Source organism: Podarcis melisellensis, assembly GCF_964234715.1.
Source record: "Podarcis melisellensis genome assembly, chromosome: 9".
NCBI lineage: Eukaryota > Metazoa > Chordata > Lepidosauria > Squamata > Lacertidae > Podarcis > Podarcis melisellensis.
In genome coordinates, this window is record NC_138541.1 from 75,770,947 (window position 1) to 75,797,758 (window position 26,812).

At 40.2% G+C, this 26,812-nt stretch overlaps 1 protein-coding gene across 2 annotated transcripts in view; it reads left to right on the top strand.

Moving 5' to 3' along the window:
* The window catches only part of RAB28 (RAB28, member RAS oncogene family), a 57,298-nt gene that overhangs the window by 20,959 nt on the left and 9,527 nt on the right, over positions 1–26,812 (top strand). For both annotated transcript variants that reach the window (XM_081925799.1, XM_081925800.1), the window contains exons 4-5: positions 647–776; positions 25,679–25,782. In XM_081925799.1, the coding sequence (XP_081781925.1) occupies positions 647–776; positions 25,679–25,782 (234 nt within the window). The remainder of the gene's footprint in view (positions 1–646; positions 777–25,678; positions 25,783–26,812) is intronic.

Consider the following 26,812-nt stretch of genomic DNA (forward strand, 5'->3'; position numbering starts at 1 on the left):
AAAAAGTCAGCCATCTTGCTGAAGAGGTCCATATTACTAAAGTGGTAGTGTGATACTTACAGGGTGGCAAATCTACACTGAAATCCATAGACAAAAATTTCCAAGACCCTGTGGATAGGGGTAGAGATTGTGACAACCTTGTAGGCTTGCATGGGATGTTTATTCCACAGGATTTGACATACCGTTCTACAACATGAGGTGCTTTGAAACACTAGAACTCCCTAGCCATGGAATGATGAGCCATGCATTGTCCAAAGTGGCTGGCTATGAATTTCATCAACCACCAGAGTAGACTTGCCTCCCAAATGAGGATCTCAGTGTAGACATCTCAGTTTATTCTTCCCCGCTTGTCAATTACTTTGCTTCAGTGCAGTTTCAGCTAGTATGATTAGGAGTGCAACATAACCCTTAAAATAAAGAAAACTCTTATTTTTTTCAAGAGCTGTCTCTTATCTAGAACATTGCATTTTAGAACATTTTCTGTGCATGTGTCATTTTAATGCTGGTGGTGGGGAGCTTGTATGAATTAACATTGAATAAGTGTTCAGTTTGTCTCATTTCTAAGTTGTCATAAAGATGGATTTTTAAAAATATAAACTTAGTCATCTTAACATACTGTGCTTTATATATATATTTTGCTTCTCAGGCTGTCCTCCTGGTGTATGATATCACCAACCAACAGAGCTTTGAAAATGTAGAAGATTGGTATAATGTTGTAAAGAAGGTCAACGAAGAGTCAGAAACTCAGCCACATGTGGCTCTCGTAGGCAATAAAAGTAAGTTGTTGAACTGTTGTTTAGCTGGAATGTTTTGGTGATCGAGCTAAGATGCAGGTCAGCAGTATAATCCATTGCACAGATCTGCAGTACAACTATGTGAGCCTCAGCATTGCAGACATTGGTACATGTGTGGTCCCTTCTATTTTACTGGCACCATTGTTCATTGATTTTGGCAGGCTCTGGCCAGTAGAATGTAATATTTCATGCATTAGACCAAATGGGGGTGCTATGTTGTGACAGCAATCACAATGTTTAGTCTGCTGGGGGTTATCACTTCATGGAAATAACCTGCTTCAGTGATTAGCAGCATGACATTACCCATAAAACTTGGGAAATGTTGCCAGTATGCTTTCCTTATTTTTCTTATACAAAATGGTTGCATTATTCATCTTCTTTTTCTTAAACTGTGCTCAATAAACAAAACATAGCCTTAATTCCTAATAATGACTTTTTTGCCTTAATTCCTAATAATAAAAATAATAATCTTTTGAGAGATGACTATAATAATAATAATAATAAGGAAAACAAACAAACAAGCCACTACCATGAGGAGCTTAACAACATAGAGGCCATTTAGTGTCATGGGGGCAAGGATAGAATGATGGGGCAAGAGCTATGTGTTAAGTCACAAGAACACTGTCAGGTGCCTAATTTCCCCTCAATCATTTTAGCAAATCCTAAGGTTTGGTATTGCCCTTATCAAACAAGGTTTGGTCAATTGACTAGTCAACTATTGGTCATATATTTTAAAGTAACAATTTTATGAGAACAACAGAAAAACGTTTTTTTTACTCTACAGATATGACAATTGGCTCATTGCAGAAACAAAGTAATTTCATGTGCCACAATATACAGTAGTACCTTGGTTGTCGAACAGCTTGGCTCCTGAACAAATCAGCTCCCAAATGCCGCAAACCTGGAAGTGAGTGATCTGGTTTGCGAAGGTTTTTCGGAAGCCGAATGTCCAGCATGTCTTCCACGTCTTCCGATTGAGTGCAGGAAGCCTTGGTTTTCAAATGGTTCTGGGTGTCGAACGGACTTCCAGAATGAATTAAGTTCAAAAACCAAGGTACTACTGTATATTGTAAAACTTTCTATGTCACTGTTAATTACAGTAGATTCTAGAGTACGCCTCAACACAGTAGAAAAAAATATTCAGTACCTGGCCACCTGCAGCAGAATAATTTAGCAGATTGAAGAGCAGCCAGGTAAAGAGCACAATAAGTGTTATGTAACTTACTATAACGGCATAGCAAATGTGAATCATTCATAGGGGAAAAATCTGTTTGGTTTTTATCCTGAAACTCTAGGCTCAATAAATACAAATGCAGTATAAATAAATAAAGTGTGAATAATGAAATGAAAGCAGAAGGCAACACTGAGGCTTAATTCAGTACCTTCAGTTATTTCAGTGGCTGTTTTCTAGATTGCAGTCCAGCCCTTCACAGGAGCCTTACAGAGCAGATGGTTAGATCATGTACAAGAAGGAATTCTGAGCCATAACCTTTGCCACTGACCACTTGTATTCCTGTACCTCTTTGAAGATTCCTGCAGTTGTAGCAGGTAGCCAGTAAGAGAAGCTTTGCTTTGCTGTTAGGTTTCCCTCTTGACAGCCCCAGTGCTGAGGGGCAAGCCGCCCTCCATCGTTCCTGCCCTTGACATCATAGCGCAATACAAAAGTACGCTGTCACGGACACAGTGACATTCTTGCTTTCATAGAATACTTGGCAATGTTTGATTATAGTCAAATAATAAGTGGTCAATTTTATAGTATTTCATTTGTAATTGACTGAAATGCCAACGCTAACAAATCGTTACATTTACAGACTGGAAGATGCGCACTGTCTGCATTTATCACTGGAAACTTTTTAGAAAGTAATGTTTGTTTAGGTTTCCTTTCCCCTCCAAATTCCACAAACGATTGGAGTGAGGCTACAGAAAAGGCAGAATGCCCAGCCATCACAGTCCCTCCTAACTGCTGCATGGTGCAAATGTATAAAGGCAGCTTTTGATTTTCCTAACTTAGTTATTTGAAATAAGTGAATATTATTAATATGTTTATAGTTCTGTTCCCTGTGTGAAGTCTTGTTCAAGGGCTTTCAAATGCTATGCTTCATGCCTTTTGTTTCCTACTGTTATCAAAGCACTTGAAAAAGCTTCATACAAATTTGCATGGATGTGATTTTCACTATGTAGAGTTTGTTCTGTTACTTTTACACATCACTCAATGGTAACATTTTTCCTTGTGGTGTATAGAGTGGTGACTGTGTGTTTTCTTTAATTAGAATCTGATTCTTCTTTTCTGCTTATAGAATCTTAGTACCAAAACCAAGTAGTCCCCTGTCCTGGAAATAAGAACTAATATAGCTCTGGGTGCCATTTTAAAATGCACATAAATCTCAAGAGTACCGGGTAACTGTTCTGAAGACACAGCACATACTTGATGGCCTGTCATGATTTTAAATGGGGGACGGAAAGTATTTATACCAATCTTGTTGTGGACTTTCAGTTCTTGCAACTTCTGTGGATAGCTGTGATTCTGACATAATTGAACTGTAAAAATGGGAATACACCTAAAACCCCAGTAGGGTATTATTTCAATTTCTGACCTTAGGATATAGAGTAGTTTTAGAAGGGATGTAAATAACAACTTGGCAATATTAAATTTGCTTAACATCATTGTCATCAAACTTTATTATAGTCACAGACCAGCATAAGTTACAAACATGCAAATAAAATAAAATACATAAGACTTAAAGAGGAGAGGGATAAAAGCTAATAGTTAAAGTGGTTATAACTCACATGAACTTAAAGCAGATAGAGACAAAAGACAAGTGGTTGAAAGCGACTATAAGGGAGGAAACATGAAGCAGCACAGGCGTTGCTTTATTTGATTAACAAATCAAGTACTGATTTAAAATTATGAAGTTCAAGCTATATGAACCTGGGCTTCTCTTGCTCTGTACTACCTGTACTACCCTGTGCTCATCTGGTACTACTGCGAAGAGGAATTGGGAAGGTCTTGCTTCCATTTTTTTTTTACTAACTATAGCTTAAAGCCGCTGGGAGAGATCATCAGGGGGTTTGGGCTGGGTGTTCATCAGTATGCAGATGATACCCAGCTCTACCTCTCTTTTAAATCAGAACCACTGAAGGCGGTGAAGGTCCTGTGTGAGTGCCTGGAGGCAGTTGGAGGATGGATGGCGGCTAACAGATTGAGGTTGAATCCTGACAAGACAGAAGTACTGTTTTTGGGGGACAGGGGGCAGGCGGGTGTGGGGGTCCTGAATGGGGTAACTGTGCCCCTGAAGGACCAGGTGTGCAGCCTGGGAGTCATTTTGGACTCACAGCTGTCCATGGAGGTGCAGGTTAATTCTGTGTCCAGGGCGGTGTCTACCAGCTCCATCTGGTACGCAGGCTGAGACCCTACCTGCCTGCGGACTGTCTTGCCAGAGTGGTGCATGCTCTAGTTATCTCCCGCTTGGACTACTGCAATGCGCTCTACGTGGGGCTACCTTTGAAGGTGACCCGGAAACTGCAATTAATCCAGAATGCGGCAGCTAGACTGGTGACTGGGAGTGGCCGCCGGGACCACATAACACTGGTCCTGAGAGATCTGCATTGGCTCCCAGTACGTTTCCTAGCACAATTCAAAGTGTTGGTGCTGACCTTTAAAGCCCTAAATGGCCTCGGCCCTGTATACCTGAAGGAGCGTCTCCACTCCCATCGTTCAGCCTGGACACTGAGATCCAGCACCGAGGGCCTTCTGGCAGTTCCCTCATTGCGAGAAATGAGGTTACAGGGAACCAGAAGGAGGGCCTTCTCAGTAGTGGTGCCCGCCCTGTGGAACGCCCTCCCTTCAGATGTGAAGGAAATAAGCAGCTATCTTCTCATTAAAAGACATCTGAAGGCAGCCCTGTTTAGGAAAGTTTTTAATATGTAACGCTGTATTGTTTTTAACACTTGATTGGAAGCCGCCCAGAGTGGTTGGGGAAACTCAGCCAGATGGGCTGGGTATAAATAATAAATTATTATATATTATTATAAAGGTACATCTGAAAATAGGCAAATGCTGGTTAGTCTTCATAATTGTTTCCTAAAGCATGGTTTTCGAAGCTGGCTTGCTTTAGGTTTGGGATGCAATGCTAAAATGTGTTTAATCAAAACAAAGTGGAATTTTCTAAACACCTTGCTGCTGTGCCAGGAGAAGGGAAGGAGATACAGTGGTACTTAATTCATTTCAGAGGTCCGTTCTTAACTTGAAACTGTTCTTATCCTGAGGTACCACTTTAGCTAATGGGGCCTCCTGCTGCTGCCGCGCCACCGCTGTGAGATTTATGTTCTCATCCTGAAGCAAAGTTCTTAACCCGAGGTACTATTTCTGGGTTAGCGGAGTCTGTAACCTGAAGCGTCTGTAACCAGAGGTACTACTTTAGTGTAAAAGCTTGAGGCTCATGCTTGATATGGCATTTAGTCATGTTAATATGTTTAGCTTGGATGAGACTGGGAGGAGATATCGGAGCCATCTTCAAATATCTAAAGGGTTGTCACATGGAAGATTGAGCAAGCTTGTTTTCTCCTGCTGGAGAAACCTCTAAAGGGTTAGACTCGAACCAATGGTTTCAAGTTACAATAAAGAAGATTCTGAGTAAACATCAGGAGGAACTTTGTGAATGTAAGAGCTGTTCAGCAGTGGAACGGGCTCTCTTGGAATAGACTCTCCTTCATTGGAGGTTTTTAGGAAGAGGTTGGATGGTCATCTGTCATGCATAGTTTAGTAGAGATTCCTGCATTGAAAGGGTTGGACTAGATCCCTCAAGATCCCTTCCAACTTTACAATTTTATCATTTTCTGATTTTGTATGAATACAGCATTTTAAGGCTTAAATGAAATGGTTCCTTCAGAACAAAGATAAACTTCTCTTCCTTTGCTTTTGTATTGTCTTCTGTATACTCCAAGGTCCCATAATTAGGCTGTTTTCCCATTCTTACCATCCATGTTTTTCACCTTGTTTTATTTCCTAGTCTTTTGTGCTTGCTACCTTTGTAGTTCCTCTGCATCCAATGAACCAAACTTGCCTATGAAAGCATTTAACTGCAATAAACCTGCTAATCATTAAGATGCAAGGAATCAAATTTCTGGCAGAGCAACATGCTGGAGTCCGTAATCTTGGAATCAGCTGTCCAGATCTGGGCTGTGAATACAGCAACCTTTGATATACATGCTGACCATTTCGCATGGGGTTCCGTTCCTGGCTCCTGCATGTGTTGGTGGAGCACGTATAAGTGCGCACCGCCCCATTTTGCCCTGGCCCCATTCTGCCTTCTTTTGGGTTCAAAAGGACCCCTGCCTCGGTGATCACATGTCAATTGGACACACCTAAAATGGTTGAAGCCTGTATTACACTAGCAATTTACTGGATTTAATTGAGCAATGTATGGGGCTCTCCTGCCCTCCCACTCCAGTTACCTTGGACTGAGTTACATGGAGAGATGGAAGTGGATGTTTAACTTTTGCCTTACTTTGATTTGTTTGGCTTGTGTGCAATGGGGAAAAAAATGACTAAGTGTAAAAATTAATAACCTGATCCTATGTGTGTTTCTTTGGAAGGAAGTTCCACTGGTTTCAGTTGTGATTGCTCCCAAGAAAGTGTACTTACCTGAGCAAGTACCATTGAACTAAGTGAGGCTTACCTCTAAACAGACATACATACCGTATTTTTCGCTCCATACACTTTTTCCCTCCTAAAAAGTAAGGGGAAATGTGTGTGCGTCTTATGGAGCGAATGCAGGGGGGAGGCAGGCGGGAAAAGCCCCCAACCTCCGTGCGGCTCCTGCGGGCTTTTCCCCAGGAGGGAGAAGGGACTGACACGACCAGTCAGTCCCTTCTCCCTCCTCGTAGAAAAGCCCGCAGGAGCCACATGCTCTTTAAAGCAGCTCTGGGGTAGCCAGCGAAGCCTCCGAAGGCTCCCCGCTGCCCTGCGGAGGCTTCGTGGGCTACCCCAGCGCTCCCTCTAGCTGTTTTAGCTTCTGCCTTAGCGGCACAAAGTCAGTGATGGGCTGCCCTTCCCCCTCCTCGGGGGAAAAGCCCCCAAGAGCCACACACACTCCACGTGGACAGGCTCTGCTCAGCGCTCCCTTTAAATATTCTTTTTTCTTGAATTCCCCTTCTAAAAACTAGGTGCACCTTATGGATCAAAAAACACGGTAGATTTCACTGTAAATTGCACTGTACGTTTCCCAAATTACCTGCTAAAGACCCCCAAAAAAACATGTCCTCTGGTATGTTATTGTTTTCTATTTCAGTCTTGAAATAAATTACTAGGGTGGCATACAGTTCTAAATAAAAATGCAACAACAGTATAAAAAACATGAGAAGGACAGTACTTATATTTTTTACTCGTCACTGGAATTTTGTTCCCATCTCCTTTTGTGTACTTCCAAAAGGCATGCTAATAGCATTCACTACTAGTTGCCTTTGCAAGAAGTGAACTTCCTCAAAAGTTGCTGTTTCCTTACTATGCTGTCAGATAGAAAATTGATTTTGACCGGACAACTGAGCTTCCGTTATGCTCTGAAGGTTTTCTTTTCACTATCCACTTGTTGGAGGTCAACTGCTTGATACGAAGTGGTGAGCCATTATTGCGGGAAATAATGGTGCCTAGAAATGCTGCAGAAAGTTGCTCTAATGAATCAATCCCATAAATATTTTAATTGCATTGCAGTCAATCATTATGTTGCCATGGCACTTAGAAGATGATGTAGCAGCTTGCTCATCATTATCCAGTGTACCTAGAACTGATCTTAAGGACTTTCCTTTCTTCCAATACAGGCTCCCCATCCCACCCAAGTTCAGAAAATAAAAGAACAAGTTATACTAATTTCAGCTTGAAATCTATTTCTATTTAATACCATTGACTACTATGGCAGAATATTTTTGTTACACAAGGTTTTCCCCTATTGGTTCCTTGATCCTGACAAACTCAATCAGTGTTTCCTCCCTTTATCACATCTATAAGCAAAACATGCAAGTGTCAAGTCAACATTCCTGCTGGATAAATTGTGACCTAGAATTAACCCAGACTGCATAGGAGCTGCTGTTACTTGATTTACAGCTGGCTGGTTAGCCTGAGGGCAGTTGTTATCAGCAACTTGTAGAAGGGGTAGGAATTATCGGTCAGCATTGTAGGGTGGATGGAAGAATGATACCTTTTCTCACAGATATTATCCAGATCCTTTCCTAAGCAGAGTCCAATAAGTCAGGTTTTTAAACAGCCATTGTGATGGATGGGCCTGAAAAGAGAGTGCATCAGTGCTAATTAAAAATGTTGATGGTATATTCGACTGAGTGATGATTAATTGATGCTGGAGTGCTTTCTCTGAGCAGGAAATGTTGTACTGTTGTAGTGTGAAGTTTAAAGGTTACATTTTAATGTAACTCATAAGGTTAATGCATTGAGCTGCCTGTTCTATTGGGATAACTTAATTGCTCTTAAAACTGTAGAGTTTAGTTAATTCTAGGTACTCAGTAAAAATTTACTAATTTCTGCACAAATAAGCTTAGGAGTTTTCAAGTACAGTGGTACCTCGGGTTACATATGCTTCAGTTTACATACGCTTCAGGTTACAGACTCCGCTAACCTAGAAATTATACCTCGGGTTAAGAACTTTGCTTCAGGATGAGAACAGAAATCATGCTCCAGCGGCGTGGCGGCAGCAGGAGGCCCCATTACCTAAAGTGGTGCTTCAGGTTAAGAACACTTTCAGGTTAGGAACAGACCTCCGGAACGAATTAAGTATGTAACCAGAGGTACCACTGTAAACTGGCTTGTAAATGCTATTTTTTGTTTGTGCTAATGAATTTTTACACTGTGGGATAAGACACCACTACACTGGATTTCAATAGGTTAGGATATCCTCAAATACAGCTTAGACTCCCTTGTTTTATAAAAGAAGAAAACTATAACAGTTTCATTCCCATGGTGAGGCCTGAATCCTGATTGGAAGGGATCCAAATGGTCCGCATCCTTCAGACGTGCTTAGAGTTGTTCAGCAACCACCCGCTCAATCACCTTGCCCAAGAATGGAAGATTTGAGACTGGGAGATAGTTGGCCATATTGGCCAGGTCTAAAGATTTTTTTTTTTAAGACGCGGTTTAATGACCGCCTCTTTAAGCAGGTCTGGGAAGGCTCCCTCGCAGAGGGAAGCATTCACCACCCCACCGCCCAGCCCTTCCCAGCTTGCTTTTATCAGCCAGGATAGACAAGGATCAAGAAGACAGGTGGTTGGTTTCACTCGTCCAAGCAGCCTGTCCACATCCTCGGTGGTAACAGATTAAAATTGATCTAACCTTAGAAAGCATGTTATGAAGCATTATGATGTTCATAGAATGATTGGATTCATATAGTGTTGTTGGTATGTTTATGAAGGACGCAGTCCAACAGAAAGTTCTCCTTTGCAACCTCCACTGAATATCTCTTGTACAGTTCCCATTCACTTTAATGGGGCTTGTACAGGAAAATTACTCACTAGATTGGACTGTTTCCAATATGAGCCTTCCTCACACTAGACCCATGGCTAACTTAGGTCCGCTTATTTCAATGGGTCTATTGAATATAAATTAGTTGGAGGCAACCCATTGTGCTTTTAACAGCAACAATAAGTCTAAGAAACAAATTTGCTTCAGAGTTTGGGATGATATTCCCAGATATTCCCAGTCCTGTGAAACACCCTAACAATTGAGATTCAGCTGGTGCCTTCTCTGCTCGTTTTTAAATGCCTGCTGAAAACTTTCTTATCTCACCAGGCCTATGCAGGCAAGTAAGAGTACATCGTCCACAATGGTCAACTGATGTTTGTCTTTGATTCTTTTGCTTTTAACTTGTCTTTTTAATTATTTTACTGTATGGCTTTATGTTTTTATATTGTAAACTGCTGTGATATATTTTTGATACGGCAGTATATTAATATTTTTATAAATAAAATAGGTATGTGATTCTACCTTTGTGTTTAAGTGGAAATGTTTTCTGGCAGCATTGTTCATATTTGGTAATGTTACAACAAATGAAGAGCTTGTACCATGGAAAGCCGTTAACTGTGGACAGAAGTGGAATATAGAAAAGGAAATAAATCAGAAAACACATGAATGTCTCATTCGGTAGTCAACTGTGAATAATATTGTGTTGCCTAACTGCACCAACTACTTTAAGAAAAAAAATGTTAGTTTCTCCAGTAGCTAGGTTAATGATTCTTGGCTTTAAAACAGAATGGTTCATTGTTATCCATCAATTAAAAGAAAATATTCTATAGTCCTTTTTATAAAGTTGTTGCCTATAAGAAGGGCATAAATAAAAGTTATAATTATTATCAGCTGAGCTTGGACATAAAATTACATTTTTGCAAAACACATTTAGCACGGTTTTGGATAATTGGCATTAGCCCTGCACAGTGATTTGGCTTTATGGATTCAAGCATTATATGTGGTTGCACTGCTTCAGCAAAAGGTTAAGTATTAATGGAAAATGTTCACAGCTCTTTTACTCAAAGAAAACATGTTACTTGTAAGTTTTCTTTTGATTTTTACTTTTACAGTTACATTGAATGTCTTCATTCATTTAGCCATCCATAAAGCAAATATTGTTGCACATGCAGTGGATAATAAGTCTTTTTAGGACTACTTGTGTGGCATGTCACAGATCATTAACTGCAAGTAACCACCTGACTTGAGGGAAGTCTGGAAGCATCATTACAGTGAAATGAGCTTTTATTTCTGTATCACTGCAGCACATTGATTTGTAGGAATGTCTCCATTAGCTACTGTGGAAATATATCCTCACCAAAGGAAGCTGATGATAGAGGGTAAACTAATGTTCGATTGTAAGAGGGATGTTAATACGGGGCATTTTGCACAGGGTTTGAAAAGGGGAGTACAAATATCTTTAAGAATTTCTGCAAAACTTCAACATGCCATTAAGTTTTTTTTTTTTAGAATTGTTATTTTCACTAAAAAGTGAGTCAAATTTGGAACTGTAACAAAACTTTGCAGCCAGTGTACAGTGTTGTTGCTTATGCTGCAAATTCATCTAATCTGTACACTCACTAAATATAATGTTTGTTTACTGATCCGGTGGTATGGCCATGTGTGTGTGTTGGGTGGGGAGCAAGGCAGAGGAGGGAGATGACCATCTACTCAAGAGAGTGTACTATTAACACTTCCCAGTGCTGTTACTTTGGACAAAAAAAATACATACTGAAAAGCAAATCCTCACAAAAGGATATTCTAATGCTCCTTTTACAATTGTTTATGTTCTAGCTTAACTATTTGATACGCTATTCACAACGCTTATAAGCAGAATGCAACTTTAACAGTAATGTTAACATAGAGGTTATTGACAAACCAGCATGTGGGGAAGAATTACTTCACAGTGGAGGGTGTGTATGCAAGAGCTTTCCTACATACTGCTTTTTCTCTTGATTCATCCACCACCCCTGCTCCCGTCTTTTCTCTCAGCCAAGATCTTGAAATGTGCTTGCCACTCAAGTGGGTAAAATGACTGGCGGCTGAGAAAATGGTTAAGCACTGCCTCCTGTCCACCATTTTCCTCTGCAAAATGCTCACTACCATCACTTTATGTAAAAAGGACAAATACAGGGTTTGGAATCCCTGTGTATGTTGCTGAACATGTAGTTCTGGACTTAGCTGTTTCATCAGTGAATTCATATACTTATGCTGTATCATTTAAATGTTCTTCTGTTCCATTTCTAATAACCTAGTGGTTACAAACAGAAGACAGTATTGGACATAACATTACCTCTCTTGAATGACAAGCTAATATAGGTTCAAAAAGAGGCAAAAGAACTCTGGGGAAGGTGTTTAAGAATCTGGTGACTTGAGCATAATTTGTCCTGGCCCCAGTTAAATAATTTGATATATTCATTTTTCTACAGAAGTGTGCTTGTTTCTAGCTAGCATTAGTTCTTTTTCTACATGGTGTTTAGGGGAGCACCTCATAGCTTGATAAGTTAATATATGAAAAGCTGATTTTGGTTAGTACTTTCTTCTGTACATACTGAATTTATGTAATTAATTATCATCATTCATTAATTTCATATTAGTGTCTCATACCTTGCCAGTTTTCTCCTCAGTTGACTCATCCTTGTAAGACATAAGTTGACCAGTTACTGAGTTACAATAAAAAGGAATATAATTAAACACCTACAAATATATTGTTCATCATTTGGTCATATTAAAATTTACACACAGAGCAGGGAAACATATTACAATTCATCAGTAATAAGTAAAATCTGCTGTGTAATATTTTCAAAACATTAGCTTAATTTTTATGGAGGACTCTGCATTCCTTGTTTCTAGCATGCAAACTGGCACTGCCTTTCTGCTCGTCATGGAACAAAGTTAGCCCATTTCTTGAATTCTGATACTAACTGACCCCTCACAAATTAGCTGCAAGTTTGTTAATTAGTCTTTGTGACAACTAGAAGTGCTTGAGTAATCTTTGCCAACTCTCATACAAACTGACCTGCAGTCTTGGGAGAAAGGAAATAAGGAACATGAAGGGAGGCAGTGGGCTACCATGAGCTGTGGTAGTGAGATGAGAAAACAACCATTATAAGCTAAAGAACATACTCCTTAGGGTGTGTCTGAACCTACATTTGTGTCCAGCACACTAAGAGGTTTAGGATCTTTTAGTGGAGTTAAAATGCCCCAAGAAGTTCACACACCAGAAGAATAAAGAACTGGATTATTTATGGTTTTGTATACATTCCTATTAGCCCTGTTTAAGCATTCAAAGACTGAATTGAGTTGGTTTGGCATTTGTCTGTCTCGTGAGACAATGGAGTGCACCTCGGGGGGGGGGTGAAGTCAAATTGCTGGAGAATCACAGTGCCTGCTGTGTCTGCAGTAAGAGAGGTCCCTGCCATAGGTTTATAGGCTAAATTCAGACAGAAAGAAGACAGCAGCAGAAGGGAAAGGAGGAGTATTACTATTTTTGCTGTGAAACAATACTTAAGAGCAGTGGTTTTCAACCAGGGTGCCAACAGTGGTGAAGCTGCATGCTCCAGCACTGGGGTCAGAGAGCAGGCGGGGGCATGGCTGGCGTGTGTCCCAGGGGCGTGGCGCGCCACCCGTGGGGGTGTGGTGTCCGGTGCAGTGGGGGGGGCGGCATGAGTCCGGAGGACCCACGGCCGCAATGGTACCCCCTCCCCAATGGTGCTGGGGGCAGTGCGCTACCCCCCGTTCCTCTGCCAGTGGGTGCCCTGGCACCCTGGGGTGCCTTGAATGATGGTCAGGAATGCTGCAGGCAACACTGGCCTCCATCCCTCTGTTTCAGACATGATTTTCAGCCACGTTGGTGTAATTTTCAAAGCCACGCTGAGAGTTTGTATGCTTGTGTGAAGAAAACATTTTTGTCTCCATTAGTGGATTTGCCGATAAAAGTTTGGTGGAGTTGTGAGTGAAGTGTAGATTTTGTTAGGGTTCTGCGCTCAATAGATTAGCACACCCTGTTTTCCATGGTGTCTATGTAGGTAAATGTCTTAATATTTGTGTGGTTTTCTCCCATATAACCTCTTTAGGTGTAAAGCCTGAAATTGCACAATGGCAAAGTAAATATGAAATTATTAGGGAAATGTTCCATCATTGAACTGATGAAAAGTCAGTGGTGATTTGTTTTTGAATAAGTTACCTGGGTATTTACTTATTTCCCCTGTTCCTTCAAAAGCTGACAACAGGGACAGCAAAGGACAACATTCAGCGTCTTGCAGAGTTACAGCACAAGCCCTTCACCTTGTCTCCATGTTTTTTTTGCAATTCCTATAGGAATTTTGAAACTTAGGTATGATACCAAAAGGAGTATCAATTTTGGGGCCTGGCAACTGTTGGAAATAGCATCCTGGGTAGAAATCTAAAGAGATTTTATTTTATTTTAAGGAATCAGATGTGATAAAAAATATATTTGATGTAAACGGAAATTTTAAATGACCAGGTAGTTTTCTCATTAGAAAACTAATAATTTTCTTAAGCTGTCTTCCTGATAGAAAGCATAACTGCAGACTCAGTGGACTTCCTTTGGTGTTTATAACTAACTTCCAGTATAAGAACAAAGCCAAGCCAAAAATTTTCAGAGAGTTTGAGTAGCTGCATGCTCAGGAAGTTGATCACTTGGGCAATAATACAGGTTTCTGAGCACAGCCAGTACTTTTTCCAGCTGCTTTATGGTGATATCTTGAAGCTTAAAATGTAATCTGTATGGGTAAGCCACAAAAGCCACTTTATATTAAAGCAGGCCTGGACAGTAAATCACAACTGACCAGCTGGCACCACTACTAAGGTAATAAATGTATTTATTAAAAAATCTAATCAGAAGAATTATATTAAAAAGTAAGGTGTAATTTCTACACACCAGCAGATATAATTTAAAAGTAAAACCGGGAAGTGTTCTAGATTAAGGCCCAAATTTATGAACATCTGTTCTGGCAGTTCCTGTGCAAAACTCATGCTCTTCACAATAAAAGTGTGAAACATGTTTCTCTCCTTCTGCCCTCTTGCATTAATTGTGCTTTTCTGCAGTTCATAAACCTCTTGTTTGACCTTACATGAGTGGCTTTCCATCGTCTTTACACACTTGTTAAAGTAATTACTCTGTTATTTGCCAAAAAGCAAGTGCTGTCACAGCATCAGAGCTGTGGAGCAGTGTAAAGAGGGTGGCATGTTTCCATTTATTTATTTCAAAAATACGATATTCTGAGTAGTTCACAAGCTTTGAATATTTTTCCATTGTGAGTTCAAAATTATATCAGTGCTAAAATAATGCTAGAGATTGAACACTGCTAGAGCTGTATATGTTGCTGCATTTTCATAGAAGCGCTTACAAGCTGAATAATTCTACCTTCATAGGAATATACGCTTTCCTTAAAAATAAATAAAAATAAATGCACTGTAGGTAGGCTTGACCTTATATGGACAGTGCTATCTGAAATCTCTGAAGCTAGGGGGATTGCCAAATCTAGGGCCAAGGCTTCAGTGTCATATTTTCATGTTACTTATTCTTATAGTGGTAAATCAATGTACGATCCAGGCTCAGATTTAGAAAAATCTAAAGAGAACATTGCTTTTGAAATAGGAATATTTACACAAGGTTAACTTTCCATTAATTAAACTAAAACAGCTGTTTAAGGCACCCACTTAATTTTTGTGGAACTATTTTATGTGTTTTTACCTCACTTCTTTCTCTGGATTTCTCTCCACTGGCATCAGCACAGCTGCATCGCCCATTCCATCCCCCCTTTAACCTCTATTTTTAATTAAGAAACTTTAAATCAAATTCCTTTTTTAAAGCTTCTAGCTTAGATTTGGGAAAATAAAAACTTCACATCTAGCCCAGAGGTAGCTGAACAGCTGTTTAAGAGCAATAAGCAGCAAAAGTTGCTTGTAAAAAGAAAAGAAAAAGAGTTTTTAAAAGTAAAATTTCCACTTAGATTTCACCTATCCAAACTTCTTTAGTTTGAGTTAGCTGCATAACTTCCACCCTCACCAATTTTTTATGCAAGAAGAAACAAGCATTCATGTAATAGCAATAACATGACCCTTGCTGCTGTTGTTACTGGTTTTGTGATTAAGGATGCAATCCTAACACAATATCTGCCTGAGAGTAAGCCCCATTGAATTTTGTAGTTTAAATTAGGAATCTCTTTTCATGAAAACATATTGAAATGATGAACAAGAAAGAACCAACCTGTTTCTTGAGCTTTTTTAAAGGAAATTCGCCAAAATTTGTACTTCTGACATGGGTTGCCTGGATTTTCCTGGACATTTCAGTGATTTCGCCCGGATACTGTTTCCGACTGCCGAATCCCAGCTATCTCCGGGAAATTCCGGACGTATGGCAGCCCTAGATAACCAGCCTTATATAATCAACATGCTTAAGTCTAATTAATGCATACCATAGAGAAAGCTGTCCTGACCAGTGTAGTGAGGTCACTTCCCCTTACCTTGGGAGGAAATGGGTAACCAAGCCTATTGTTTTCACCTGCACTCTACCTGAGCAGCTTAGCATGCAAGGAGGTTTCAGCTGGTTGTTCCAGTTCAGACACCCTTGAATTCTTATACCAATAATGTAGGGTCTTTCACCACCTTGTAACTAAGCCAAGGTTTACTGCCTGTGCAACTTTTTCTGAATGCTGTATAGAAAAGCACACAAAACAATTTAAAACTTATCAAATGTGTGGCCTTTTTCTATACCAGGGAAAGAGGGGAATTCTGAAACTCACTTTAAAGGACACATTTTAAAGGCCAAACAGCCTATATTTGCTTTGGTGCATATTTTGTGATTTTAAATCTCTGCTGAGGTTCTCTCGCCCAAAGAGTACTTACCTCAAACTTAGATCTTGACATCCAGGGAATTCTTATCTATTTTACCTTGAACCAGCAGTTTCAACTTCAATACAGGCCACCCCCAGTTTGTGTTCCTGGCGCCCGCTTGCATTGGCAGAGCATGTGTAAGCTTGCTGCACCCAGCTACGCCCTGCCCGCTTTCCCAGGTCAGCATGCACTGAACAAGCATAAAATAGTCGTTGCCTGTACTGAGTGAGATGAAAACTTCCAACTTAAAAGGTTTGTTGAAAAAGGAAGGCCTTCAGTAAGTGCTGAAAAGGCAATAGATAGGATGCATGCCTTATATGTAAGGGGAGGGAGTTCAGTGGGACTTACTTCTGAGTAAATGTGTTTAAGATTGCATGGTAATGCAATAAGAGTAGTCCCAGTAGAGGCAGGGCAGTAGCATTCGCCTGACCTCAGTCAGCTGCTTTGTTGCTGCTTACCAGGAGGCCGAGGGGAAGGGGAGAGGCAGCAACCAGGTTGGTGCAGCACAAATGCACCAGAGCAGGAGCATCAGATCGGCTATGCCAGTGCATTGGCATTGCACCAACATGGTGAGTGCCTCTCCCCTTTACCCACTATCACCACTGCTATTGAGTAGGCACTCAGTTGACACAGGAGAAGAAGGAATTTCAATTTCTTAAAAATTTTCTATGTTGAAAAAGGTAAGGCCAGCTCTCTCAAACTGTTGCGCAATAGGCACTTGGCTGTATATTATATACTAGACACTTGGATGATAAAAGAACAGTCCATATACATTATAGTAGTAGTAGTAGTAATAATAATAATAATATTAATATTAATAATATTAATATTAATAATATTAATATTAATAATAATAATAATTTATACCCCGCCCATCTGGCTGGGTTTCCCCAGCCACTCTGGGTGGCTTCCAACAAAATATTAAAATACAATTGGATTTTTATTTCCTTGAAGAGTTCTGAAATGTATTCGTCTGTCCAAACTTGTATTGAATTTACTTTTACTTTTTTCTGGTCCTTGTTGTGACTATTGTGATATGAACATAGGTCTGTCTAGTCTCTCTCGCTAAGATGCATTTTATATTCCACCAAAGTGCATTGCTAAAGCAGATAGATGATTATGGGGCTGCATTGTACTCTTATAGAATAGCCCAATCCTAAGTGGGTAACACAAATATTTATATTTTGTTGTTGAAAATCTTACTATTTTAAAGGCATCTTACTCTTTTAAACTCCATTTCCAGTCAGCTGCTAGATTAGGATGGATTTCTCCAACAGTTTGGCAGTTGGTCAAGATACTCAAAGTACTGTACTGACAAATTTATCAGTAAAACAAAGCGTTTGTAAGTATTGATTTGCATTTGAAATTCAGCTTAGAATTTAAGAAGTGCTGCAGTTATTCTGAATATTGCCAATACATTTTTCTACACTTGATTGGTCTCAGGTTTTTTAAAAATTTCCAGACACCATGTTTTAAAAATAATTGCTGTTCAATATTTAAAAAATAAACACTTAGTATGTTGTTGGTACTATAAACAGCTGCTTGTTCACTCAGTATAGGGGAAAAGGTACTTTATCTTGGGACCAATCTATACTTGACATTAAGTCTCTGCATCTGCTATGTTCCATTCGTATCTTTCTTTCTTCCCCTTTCTCCTGTACAGCCCCCTATAGCCAGGCTAAACTCGTCTTTGCTCTCTTCTACACACTTTTTTGCCGCTTGATCTGGCTGTTAGGAGAGAGACACTGCCACAGATGAGTGCCAAATTACAGTGCTGAGTCATAAAAGTAGAATTGGATAGCTATGATACAGAAAAGCAGCAGTAAATTGCATAGTAACATTGAGTAATGGCTTTTGCTCTTGCGCCACTCTTGCTTGTATGCTATGAAAGGTTTGGAACAAGAATGCAGATTATGTTTGAAATGACTTAATGCTAGACATTTATAATAGCAATAATACTAGTTTGGCCTGAAATTTGTAAAATGTTGTTATGTCTTAGGAGAGTAATTTGTTTGGTGCAGAGGTACAGAGGAGGAAAAATCTAAGCTACCCAAATCTTTATTACCTCTGCTGGAGATGGTGAATGAATAAGCTTGGAATGTCTGTGGAACCAAGTTGTGTTGGCACTCTTGGAAGTACATAATTGAGAGCAGTTGAAAAAAGCTCCATAGGTCAGAACAGACTTTTTATGGATCTATTGAAAGGCAGTTGTGCACAGGGATACCTGTTGAAACTATTGAGAAACTGAAAAAAAACACTTTAATTCAGCTGCATTTCTCCAGTACAAGCTATTCAAAACAACAATAGCGCTATGCAGCTTACCTTTTTGCTTTCCTTGCAAGAGTCCTACATCGGGGCCTGGGCCAAGGCAGGTGTTGAACAGAGAATATCGAACCATTAGTCCTGCCCTTTCTATTCCACTTGGGATTGATCTTTATAGCTTGCTGTTCTTTATGGTTTTTTCATTTAGTGTATGAAAAGCTTAAGTTTAGAATTATTCTAGCATCAGTCTATAGGGCAGTGCAAACATTAGTGCATGAGAGAAACCTAAAGCATGCTTGCAATCAAATTAATTTTTCTCCCATCACCTAATAATCTGAGTGGGGCACAAACTGTTTATTATGTATTTGAAATAACTTTCTGGAGGTTAATATGACACATAGTTTGGCTGGCAAGAGCATAAGCAGAGTGCTTTAGATGCTTTCCTGATAACCTAATTATTGCATAAATCTATCCCAGAACTTTGTTTATTTCAGATTTTTAGCTCATTACATCAAACTAGCAATATGTTTGTTTTTCAGTAGGGGATCACTGAAAGCATGGGATTTCAGTAAGTAAAGAGGTTTGCAAATACAGTACAAAAGACATTCTATTATTTGTGTTTTTTCTTGTTTGAGAGAGAATATACTATAATTACTTGAAGTTGCAAATACAGTAAAAGAGTGCTTGCAAAGGCACTTCTGTGTCTTTGTCAGATCTGCCCCTTGCCTAGTTGCTGGGGTGTGGGGAGCAAGCTAAATGTTTTAGGGAGGGGTGGCTAGTTCCTCCGATGTTGATGGCCTACAGCTCACTAGACTATTCAGGCTGCTGTTGATTAGCATCCAGCAACATTTGGAGGGCCACAGGTTAGCACTCACCCCAGTTTAAGCCAAGGTGAGTCAGAAGTTAAAATGTTAAATCAGTATGGATATGGATACTTTAAAAATCCTGAAGGAACAATACATTAAATAGACAAAATAGCAACCTCTTCATAAAGACAGCTTGTAGATGAGGACTGTGTTGTAAGCCATCTGTCTTGGGAGACAATGGAGGAGGGTGCCTTTAAGTCAACAGCTGGAAGGTTGCAGCACCTGCTGTGGCTGTAGAGACTGATAAGTGAGAGACATATTTTGTCGCAGCAGTTACAGATGAAGACATCCAGTTGTGCGGATGTAGATGCACCATGGCATTTCTTCTCTCTCTGCTCCTCTCAGTGGTCATTCCTTCTCTGGTCACTGCTATGGGTACATGACCTGACAGTTTATCTCCAGGCACTGTAGTTGTCTGCAAGGGGTTCCCACACAACAAGGTTGATGTTGCCAGCCTTCATGGCACATTCACAGACATCTTTGGAGCACAGAGTTGGTCTGCCAATGAGTCTGGTGCCTGAAGCCAATTCCCTGTAGAGCATCTCCTTGGGGATCCTGCCATTTTCCATTCTGGGGGCATGACCAAGCCAGCCTAGACATCACACAGTGTGAACATGCTGGGGATGTGGGTTTGGGAGAGCACATCTTTGTTTGGAATTCTGTGCTGCCATGTGATACTCCACATCCTCCTGATGTAGCACATGTGGAAGGAGGCATTGCGGTGTCGCTCCTGACAGTTGGAAGTTGTCCCCGACTCACTTCCATGAAGCAGCATGCTCAACAGACAAGCCTGGTAGACCGTTCAATCTTGGCATTGAATGTTAGCATCACATTCTCCCCGACCCTTTTGGAGAGGCGAGCCATTGTCATAGCAGCCTTGCCAATACACCTGTCCAGCTCAGCTCAATGGAGAGGTTGCTGGTTATGGAGAAACCCAGGTAGACAAAATTGTCTGCCACCTCAAGCTTGTGATCACTAGTGATGATGTGTGGAGTGCTAGCAATGTCCTGACCCAAGATGTTGGTCTTTGTCAAGCTGATTGCAAGGCAGGCTTCGGCAAAACAGAGGACGACACCATGGTAGATTCATACCATAATGGATGCCTGTAAATTATGTGATCCTGAACACTTACTTTGAAATAAACTCTAATCTTTATTAATAAAGCCATGCAGTGTTCTAGCAAGATAATGTTCTGGTTATTGAGAGGCAATAATTTTTATTCTTTCTCACCATGGCTGGGTAAAGAGGAGAGGTAATTGATCCTGTTGGAGTTTATTTTTCCTCAGACATCAGTCACCTCTGAAGCATATCGTTTCTGTTTACCTATATTTCTTTGATAAGCAAAATAAAAATAAAAGTTTGCCATGCTTTTCTTGTCAAGTTTCCTAATAAAAATCATACTTGTGTGTGCTTTAATTTTGCTAGTTTCTAAATTGGTTTTCCTTAGGCCACACCAGCACAAGCTGTGACCTATATCAAGATGAATGCAACTGTTTGGATGCATATTATGGTCTACCAAGTGCTTGGCCCTTCCTTCTCATTTTTGCAGTTTAGGCAGGCAGCATAAACAGGATAATTGTGCATGGGGTGGGGGTCATGCATGGCTAGTTGGTTATGTTCGGCTTCGTGGGTTACATTTGGCAAACTGGTTGCACTAAAGTTTCCTTCAATGCCATAGTAGACCAACAAGTTAAAAGAAACATTGTTATATGCTTTTATTATGGCCTGAGTGTATTTTTAGAACACTAATATGTATATAATATGTATATAATTAAGCACATGTAAATTAATAAATCACAAGAAGGTTTTACTTGTCAGATTGGTGTGGCCTAATCTCAACAGCTCATTATTTAAGCATTATGTAACTTTATAACTTGTATGAACAGCTGCAAATGCTTTGCAGATAGATTATTTTTAGTTTTTCACAATGTTTTAGAAATTAATATACTTTGTGCTATATAGATTATCCAAGTATGCAAACAATACTCAGGACTGCATTTAAATATGAAACTTTTCACCAATTTAAATGATAATGCAAGAGGTATTACCTGATTAGAGAAAGCTGATGTAATATCTGCCAGCTCAGTCTGTTGAGCATGAGACTCTTCATCTCAGGGTCATGGGTGAAAGACCCGTGGGGCAAAAGAATCCTGCATTGCAGGGGGTTGGACTAGATGACCCGCATGGCCCCTTCCAACTCCACGATTCTATGATTCTATGCATATGTGAAGGAAAGAATATGCTACATTTGTTTTTTTATGGTGCCTGTGTTGCAACAGGCAATGTCTTAAAGGTATTTCTTCCTAATTGAACAAAAATAGAGAATGCATCTTCTGAGATGGTCCTTGCTATCTGCAACTTGAAAGAGAAAGTGTATGTGCATGTGTGTAATCTGCCTGATAATCCAGGCATCTTCATAGTTAATTAAAATAAGCTTTTGATCTAATCAATTAAACAGTACCTGGCTGCAGCAGAGCGCGACATGGGAAATTGAGCCCATTGATTCTGCAGAGAACCAGCTGGCATTTGGCTCGTCTTCTCTAAAAATGAACTGCTCCAATTCATTATAAAAGCCACCATGTAATGTTAAAATGTAATGTAAAAAATGGGACGCTGGTGGCGCTGTGGTCTAAACCACAGAGCCTAGGGCTTGCTGATCAGAAGGTCGGTGGTTTGAATCTCTGTGACGGGGTGAGCTCCCGTTGCTCGGTCTCTGCTCCTGCCAACCTAGCAGTTCAAAAGCACGTCAAAGTGCAAGTAGATAAATAGGTACCGCTCCAGCGGGAAGGTAAATGGCGTTTCTGTGTGCTGCTCTGGTTCGCCAGAAGCGGCTTAGTCATGCTGGCCACACACCCAGAAGCTGTACACTGGCTCCCCCGGCAAATAAAGCGAGATGAGCACTGCAACCCCAGAGTCATCCACGACTGGACCTAATGGTCAGTGGTCCCTTTACCTTTACTAATGTTAAAAATGGATCCCTGGGTTTGCTTTTCTTCTTCTTTCTTTATGCTTTGTCTTTCCTACACACAGGGCCATCTCCATTTTCATCCGTTGGGTTTCAGAGGACGCTCAGGCAGTAGTTTCTTAGTGGTCTAAGATTCCTTTTCCAGATCCCGAAAGGGTGGTCAAGATGATCAGGGGCAATAGCCATTGCATAAACTGATAAATAAATCTTACACATCTCTTCCACAACTGATACAGCATCTTAGACTGTATATATTAGAAAGGAGCAACCAGGAGAGACAGGGTGACTTGCAGAGCTGACATGCAGGGAGGTTTCTTTTTGCACATCAGCTGTTAGTTGAGAGAGCCTCAGCAAAGCTCCAGTGTACCTATGGCTTGCAAGTTGACTCACTCCAGAGCTGTAGAGCAGGGGTCGGCAATTTTTTTTAGCCATGGGCTGGTCCACTGTCCCTCAGACCTTGTGGCGGGCCGGAGAAGCAGCACTGGGGGGCGGGGGGGAGCTGGAAGAAGAGGCAAGGGGGGCAGGTAGTCCTCCTCCCCATCCCCAGCCGCTGTGCTTACCTTCCCAGGGGCTGCCGCCACTGCCACTTCTCTTGGGGAGGCAGAGGGAGCTCGTCCGCTCCGCTCTCTGGCCCACAGGAGCACCAGGGCGGCAGTAGCAGAGGGAAGATGAGCGGCGCAAAAGGGCTGGCTTAAAATGTTGATCAGCCAGCCCCCTTCCTCCTCTAGGCAGGGCGGGGAGAAGCCAGGAGGAGGGAGGGAGGAGGCGCCGCTGCCACAGTGTGTGTGTGGGGGGGGGGGGAGGGAAATGGAATGGTGCAGCCCGAACGAACAGAATCCCCACGCTGATCCACCCAACAGTCCCCGGGCCGGATCCTGAAGGCAATTGGGCCTGATCCGGCCCCAGGCCTTAGTTTGCCCACCCCTGCTGTAGAGGATGTCCATTTCAGGCTCTACTAAGGGTCTCCTCATGAGCCAGAGGAGCAGCAGAGTTTTGCCTAGGTCTCTCCTAAGAGGTGCCAGAACTCTGTTCCAGAACGTTCTGGCTGAAAAAACCACCCTGCTCCTACCTTGTGCCTAGCAGTTCTATGAAGAGTGGGGCAGAAAAAGAGTAATTCAAGAAGCTCCTGCCGTCCCTCATCCTCTCATGTTCCCAGCTGTAAGAATATTGGTGAATTAAAAATCCTTCCAAAATGTACCTTTTTGATATCAACCTCTGAAATGGTATGGGGAATGTTTTTAGCCACCATTTTGAAGCAGAGGTGCCATCTGAAAATCATACCCCATGGTAAAATGATTTCATTTTCCCATGTTATGGGAGCAATAAAACATGAATCAGACAAGAATAGCTCTGGTATAATTTTTGCACATTGCTTCTATGCCAACCCCTGTTATTTAAAGTCAAAACTGGCTAAACCCCGCGAAGTAACCAAGGTATGCCATATAAATGAACTGTAGGAATCCTGTTAGGCCAAAACCTCTCTCCGACTAACTTTCCAGAGTGTGGAAATTAAAGACCTCCAGTATCATTTTTAAATAAAGCATTTTATGTTGCATTTTTTTCCAGTTGATAATCAAATGACCCTATTATTCAGACTTACTAGATTTACAAATTTACAAGTTTTCACAAGTCAGCTGGGTCCCTTCCTCAGGAAATCACTTGAAGGTTTCCCCCTCTGTGTTGACATAAAGAACTTAGTTGTCCTTAAATCCTTGTGAATGTACTTGCCTTATAATTTGACAGCATTGAATCAACACCCTTATGGGGACTTTGGTGCAATAAAAAGAGAAGCTGTGCAATATAGCTTCCAGTTACATTAGGATTAGATTCGAAGAGACTGGAATATGTACAATAAAATCCATGCAGGATTTGAGTTCAATTTTATGTGAATTGGGGTGGCATTTGAAAATTTTTCTATACCCACAGTGGGCCTATAATTGTACAAAATTTAAAAAATGGAAATGCATGAAATCTCATAAAATCTCAAAATATGTGGTATTGCATTGCATAATGCATAATGCATTGCATAATGGTGTTATCTGAAAGTTTTAATGAATTGTCAGATTCAAGTATGTTGGTTTCAGAGGTAATAAGTTGGTTTCAGAGGTAATATGCTTTTTCTTCAAGGATAGTTTTACATCTTTGGCAGAGACAGACTTCCTAGTATCAATTGAAACAGGCACTGTTTTTTAGGATGCCAGCCCTCTCTCTCTCTCTCGTACTTTACTTATTAAAACCACAAGTATTGCATTGTTTTCAATTCTCCCCAAACCGGGTGTTGTTGTTTTTTGGTGGGGAGAGCTCCTGGAAATTTAATCTTTCTACTCCTTTCATATATTTGTACCATACACAACTTATCTAATTACATGGATAATTGAGACAACATTCTATATAATATTTTTAATATTAGTGTGATATGCAGCACAATCCTATAAATGTTTATTCAGAAAAAAGTTCCACTTTGTCTAATGGGAATTACTCTCATTTACTCTCAAATACTTAATTCGTAGGATTGCAGACTAAAACTTTTAACTGGCCAAAGGAAGCAATTCATCCTAGGATACATCTCATTTTGACAAAAGGTTAAAAACATTTATTTATTTTTGTCAAGAGGTATGCCAGATGTCATTTTTCTTCAGAAAAAGAATCGAACAGACAGTCCATCAGAATGATGTATTCTATATGAAGGCTAGAGGAACTGCTTTTGTCACCTTTGGAACCTGTTCATCCTGATTGTTATGCATTAATAGTATAGCCTCCAGCTTTTTCACACCTAGGAATCAACTTACATAAAGGTGCAACACACCATATATACATGCCTGTTTGCTTCCGTCTGGGACTCAAAAGGTGAAACAGGACAGTGTTTTTGTGCCTTTAATGGTGGTATGACGAGCAAATGTTGGCACGGTCAGCTGGTAAGGTGAAAAAAGCAAGGCTCGCTGAAACTTCTGTTTCTATACCATTATTAAAGGTTTGAGTCACTTTCAGATTGCACAGGGTTCTTGAATGTGGGGAGGCTTCTAAGCATTTTGAGTTGAATATGCTTTGAATCTCACCTTCAGATCTTCCCACTCAATAGGAAGGTAAGGGATGGAGTCAGCCTCAAAAGTGAATGTTGGGGACAAGGCTGGCTCGTGCAGCCTAACTCCCACTTTGGGTTCTGAATTTCATAATGCTTACAGGAATACTGCTTTCTTCTGCACCTGACTTTGTGAGTCTGTTTTCCTCTTGCATTTCCCCCTACTTTCCCCTCTCCCCTTTCTTTTTTTCCAAAGAGAAGAGAACAGGGTGGTGATGTCTCTGATGTGACTTACCTTAGGTCTGAGTGTGTTTCACTATTAAAGGCACCATGGTAAAAGTTAAGAGTTTTAGATGTATTTAAATATTCACTATTACATTAATACCACACTTTCCTTTCCTTATACAGTTGATCTGGAGCATCTGCGGACAGTAAAAGTTGATAAGCATCTTCGATTTTGCCAGGAAAATCATTCTAGCAGTCATTTTGTGTCAGCCAAGACAGGTGATTCCGTAAGTAATATGATGATTATTGTTAAGTACTTATTACAAGTACGTTATTCAAAGGTGTTTTTTTTCCATTGTCCATAACTTTTGTGAACTGAGTTATTTAAGAATGCTTTTTAAAGGAGAAACATTAAAAATATAATTCAGGTTTTTATTTTGAAACTCTTCCTCTGTTCCGTATTTTGTATTTTTTGGTTTGATCAGATTTCTTCTACTAAGGATACATTAATTTCCAAAAACATGCACAGCATATTAAAGTTTGCATGTTTCTGTGGTTGTTAATAATGAATATACATTTTACATTGCTGATTACATTTTAAGTAAGCATTTCTTCTTTTGCAGTTTCAGAATCATATAGCCATTCATGTAATTTCTAAAATTTAATACATTATCTTTTCTGAAATACATTTGTTTGGTCTCCACCAATATTCTAATATTATCCCCCCCCCCAAAAAAAAACCCCCTCCTAGCTACATCCCAAATTCTCTAACCAAGTTTTAATCTAAGGAACTACTGAATATCTTCCAGCAATACAAGGCTTTAGTGAACAGATTTTGCATTAGATAAGAGTTGTCCGAATACAGCCAAAAATCAGTAATTCTAGGATATCAATCTGTATCCTGTCATGAAATAAAACACCCTCAGAATATCAGTCCAAGAAGGTCTTACTCATGGAAACCTCCAGCACTTTGGAACATGTTTGGAGTAAATGTAGTCTTCAAGGGCAGCCTCTCTTTCATACCCAACCAGGCTATTAACTAACTGTAGTCTGTGGGCTGTTATTTCTCGTTTTTCAGCAATCAAATCCAAAGGCTGAACAATCCATTTTTTAAAAAAACAAACAACAACCACCAAATTCTGTGGTGTAACTTTTTAAATTGTTACTTTTATCTTTCTGTTTGCTGTTGTATTTTTATCTGCTGGCTTGCATTATTTTGTTGTTAATTATGTGTGTCATTGAAGGGAAGGGTATCAATTATTTTTTATTTCCATTAGTCTTTTCCATCTGATCCTGATTTGTAGTCCTAGATTAAGC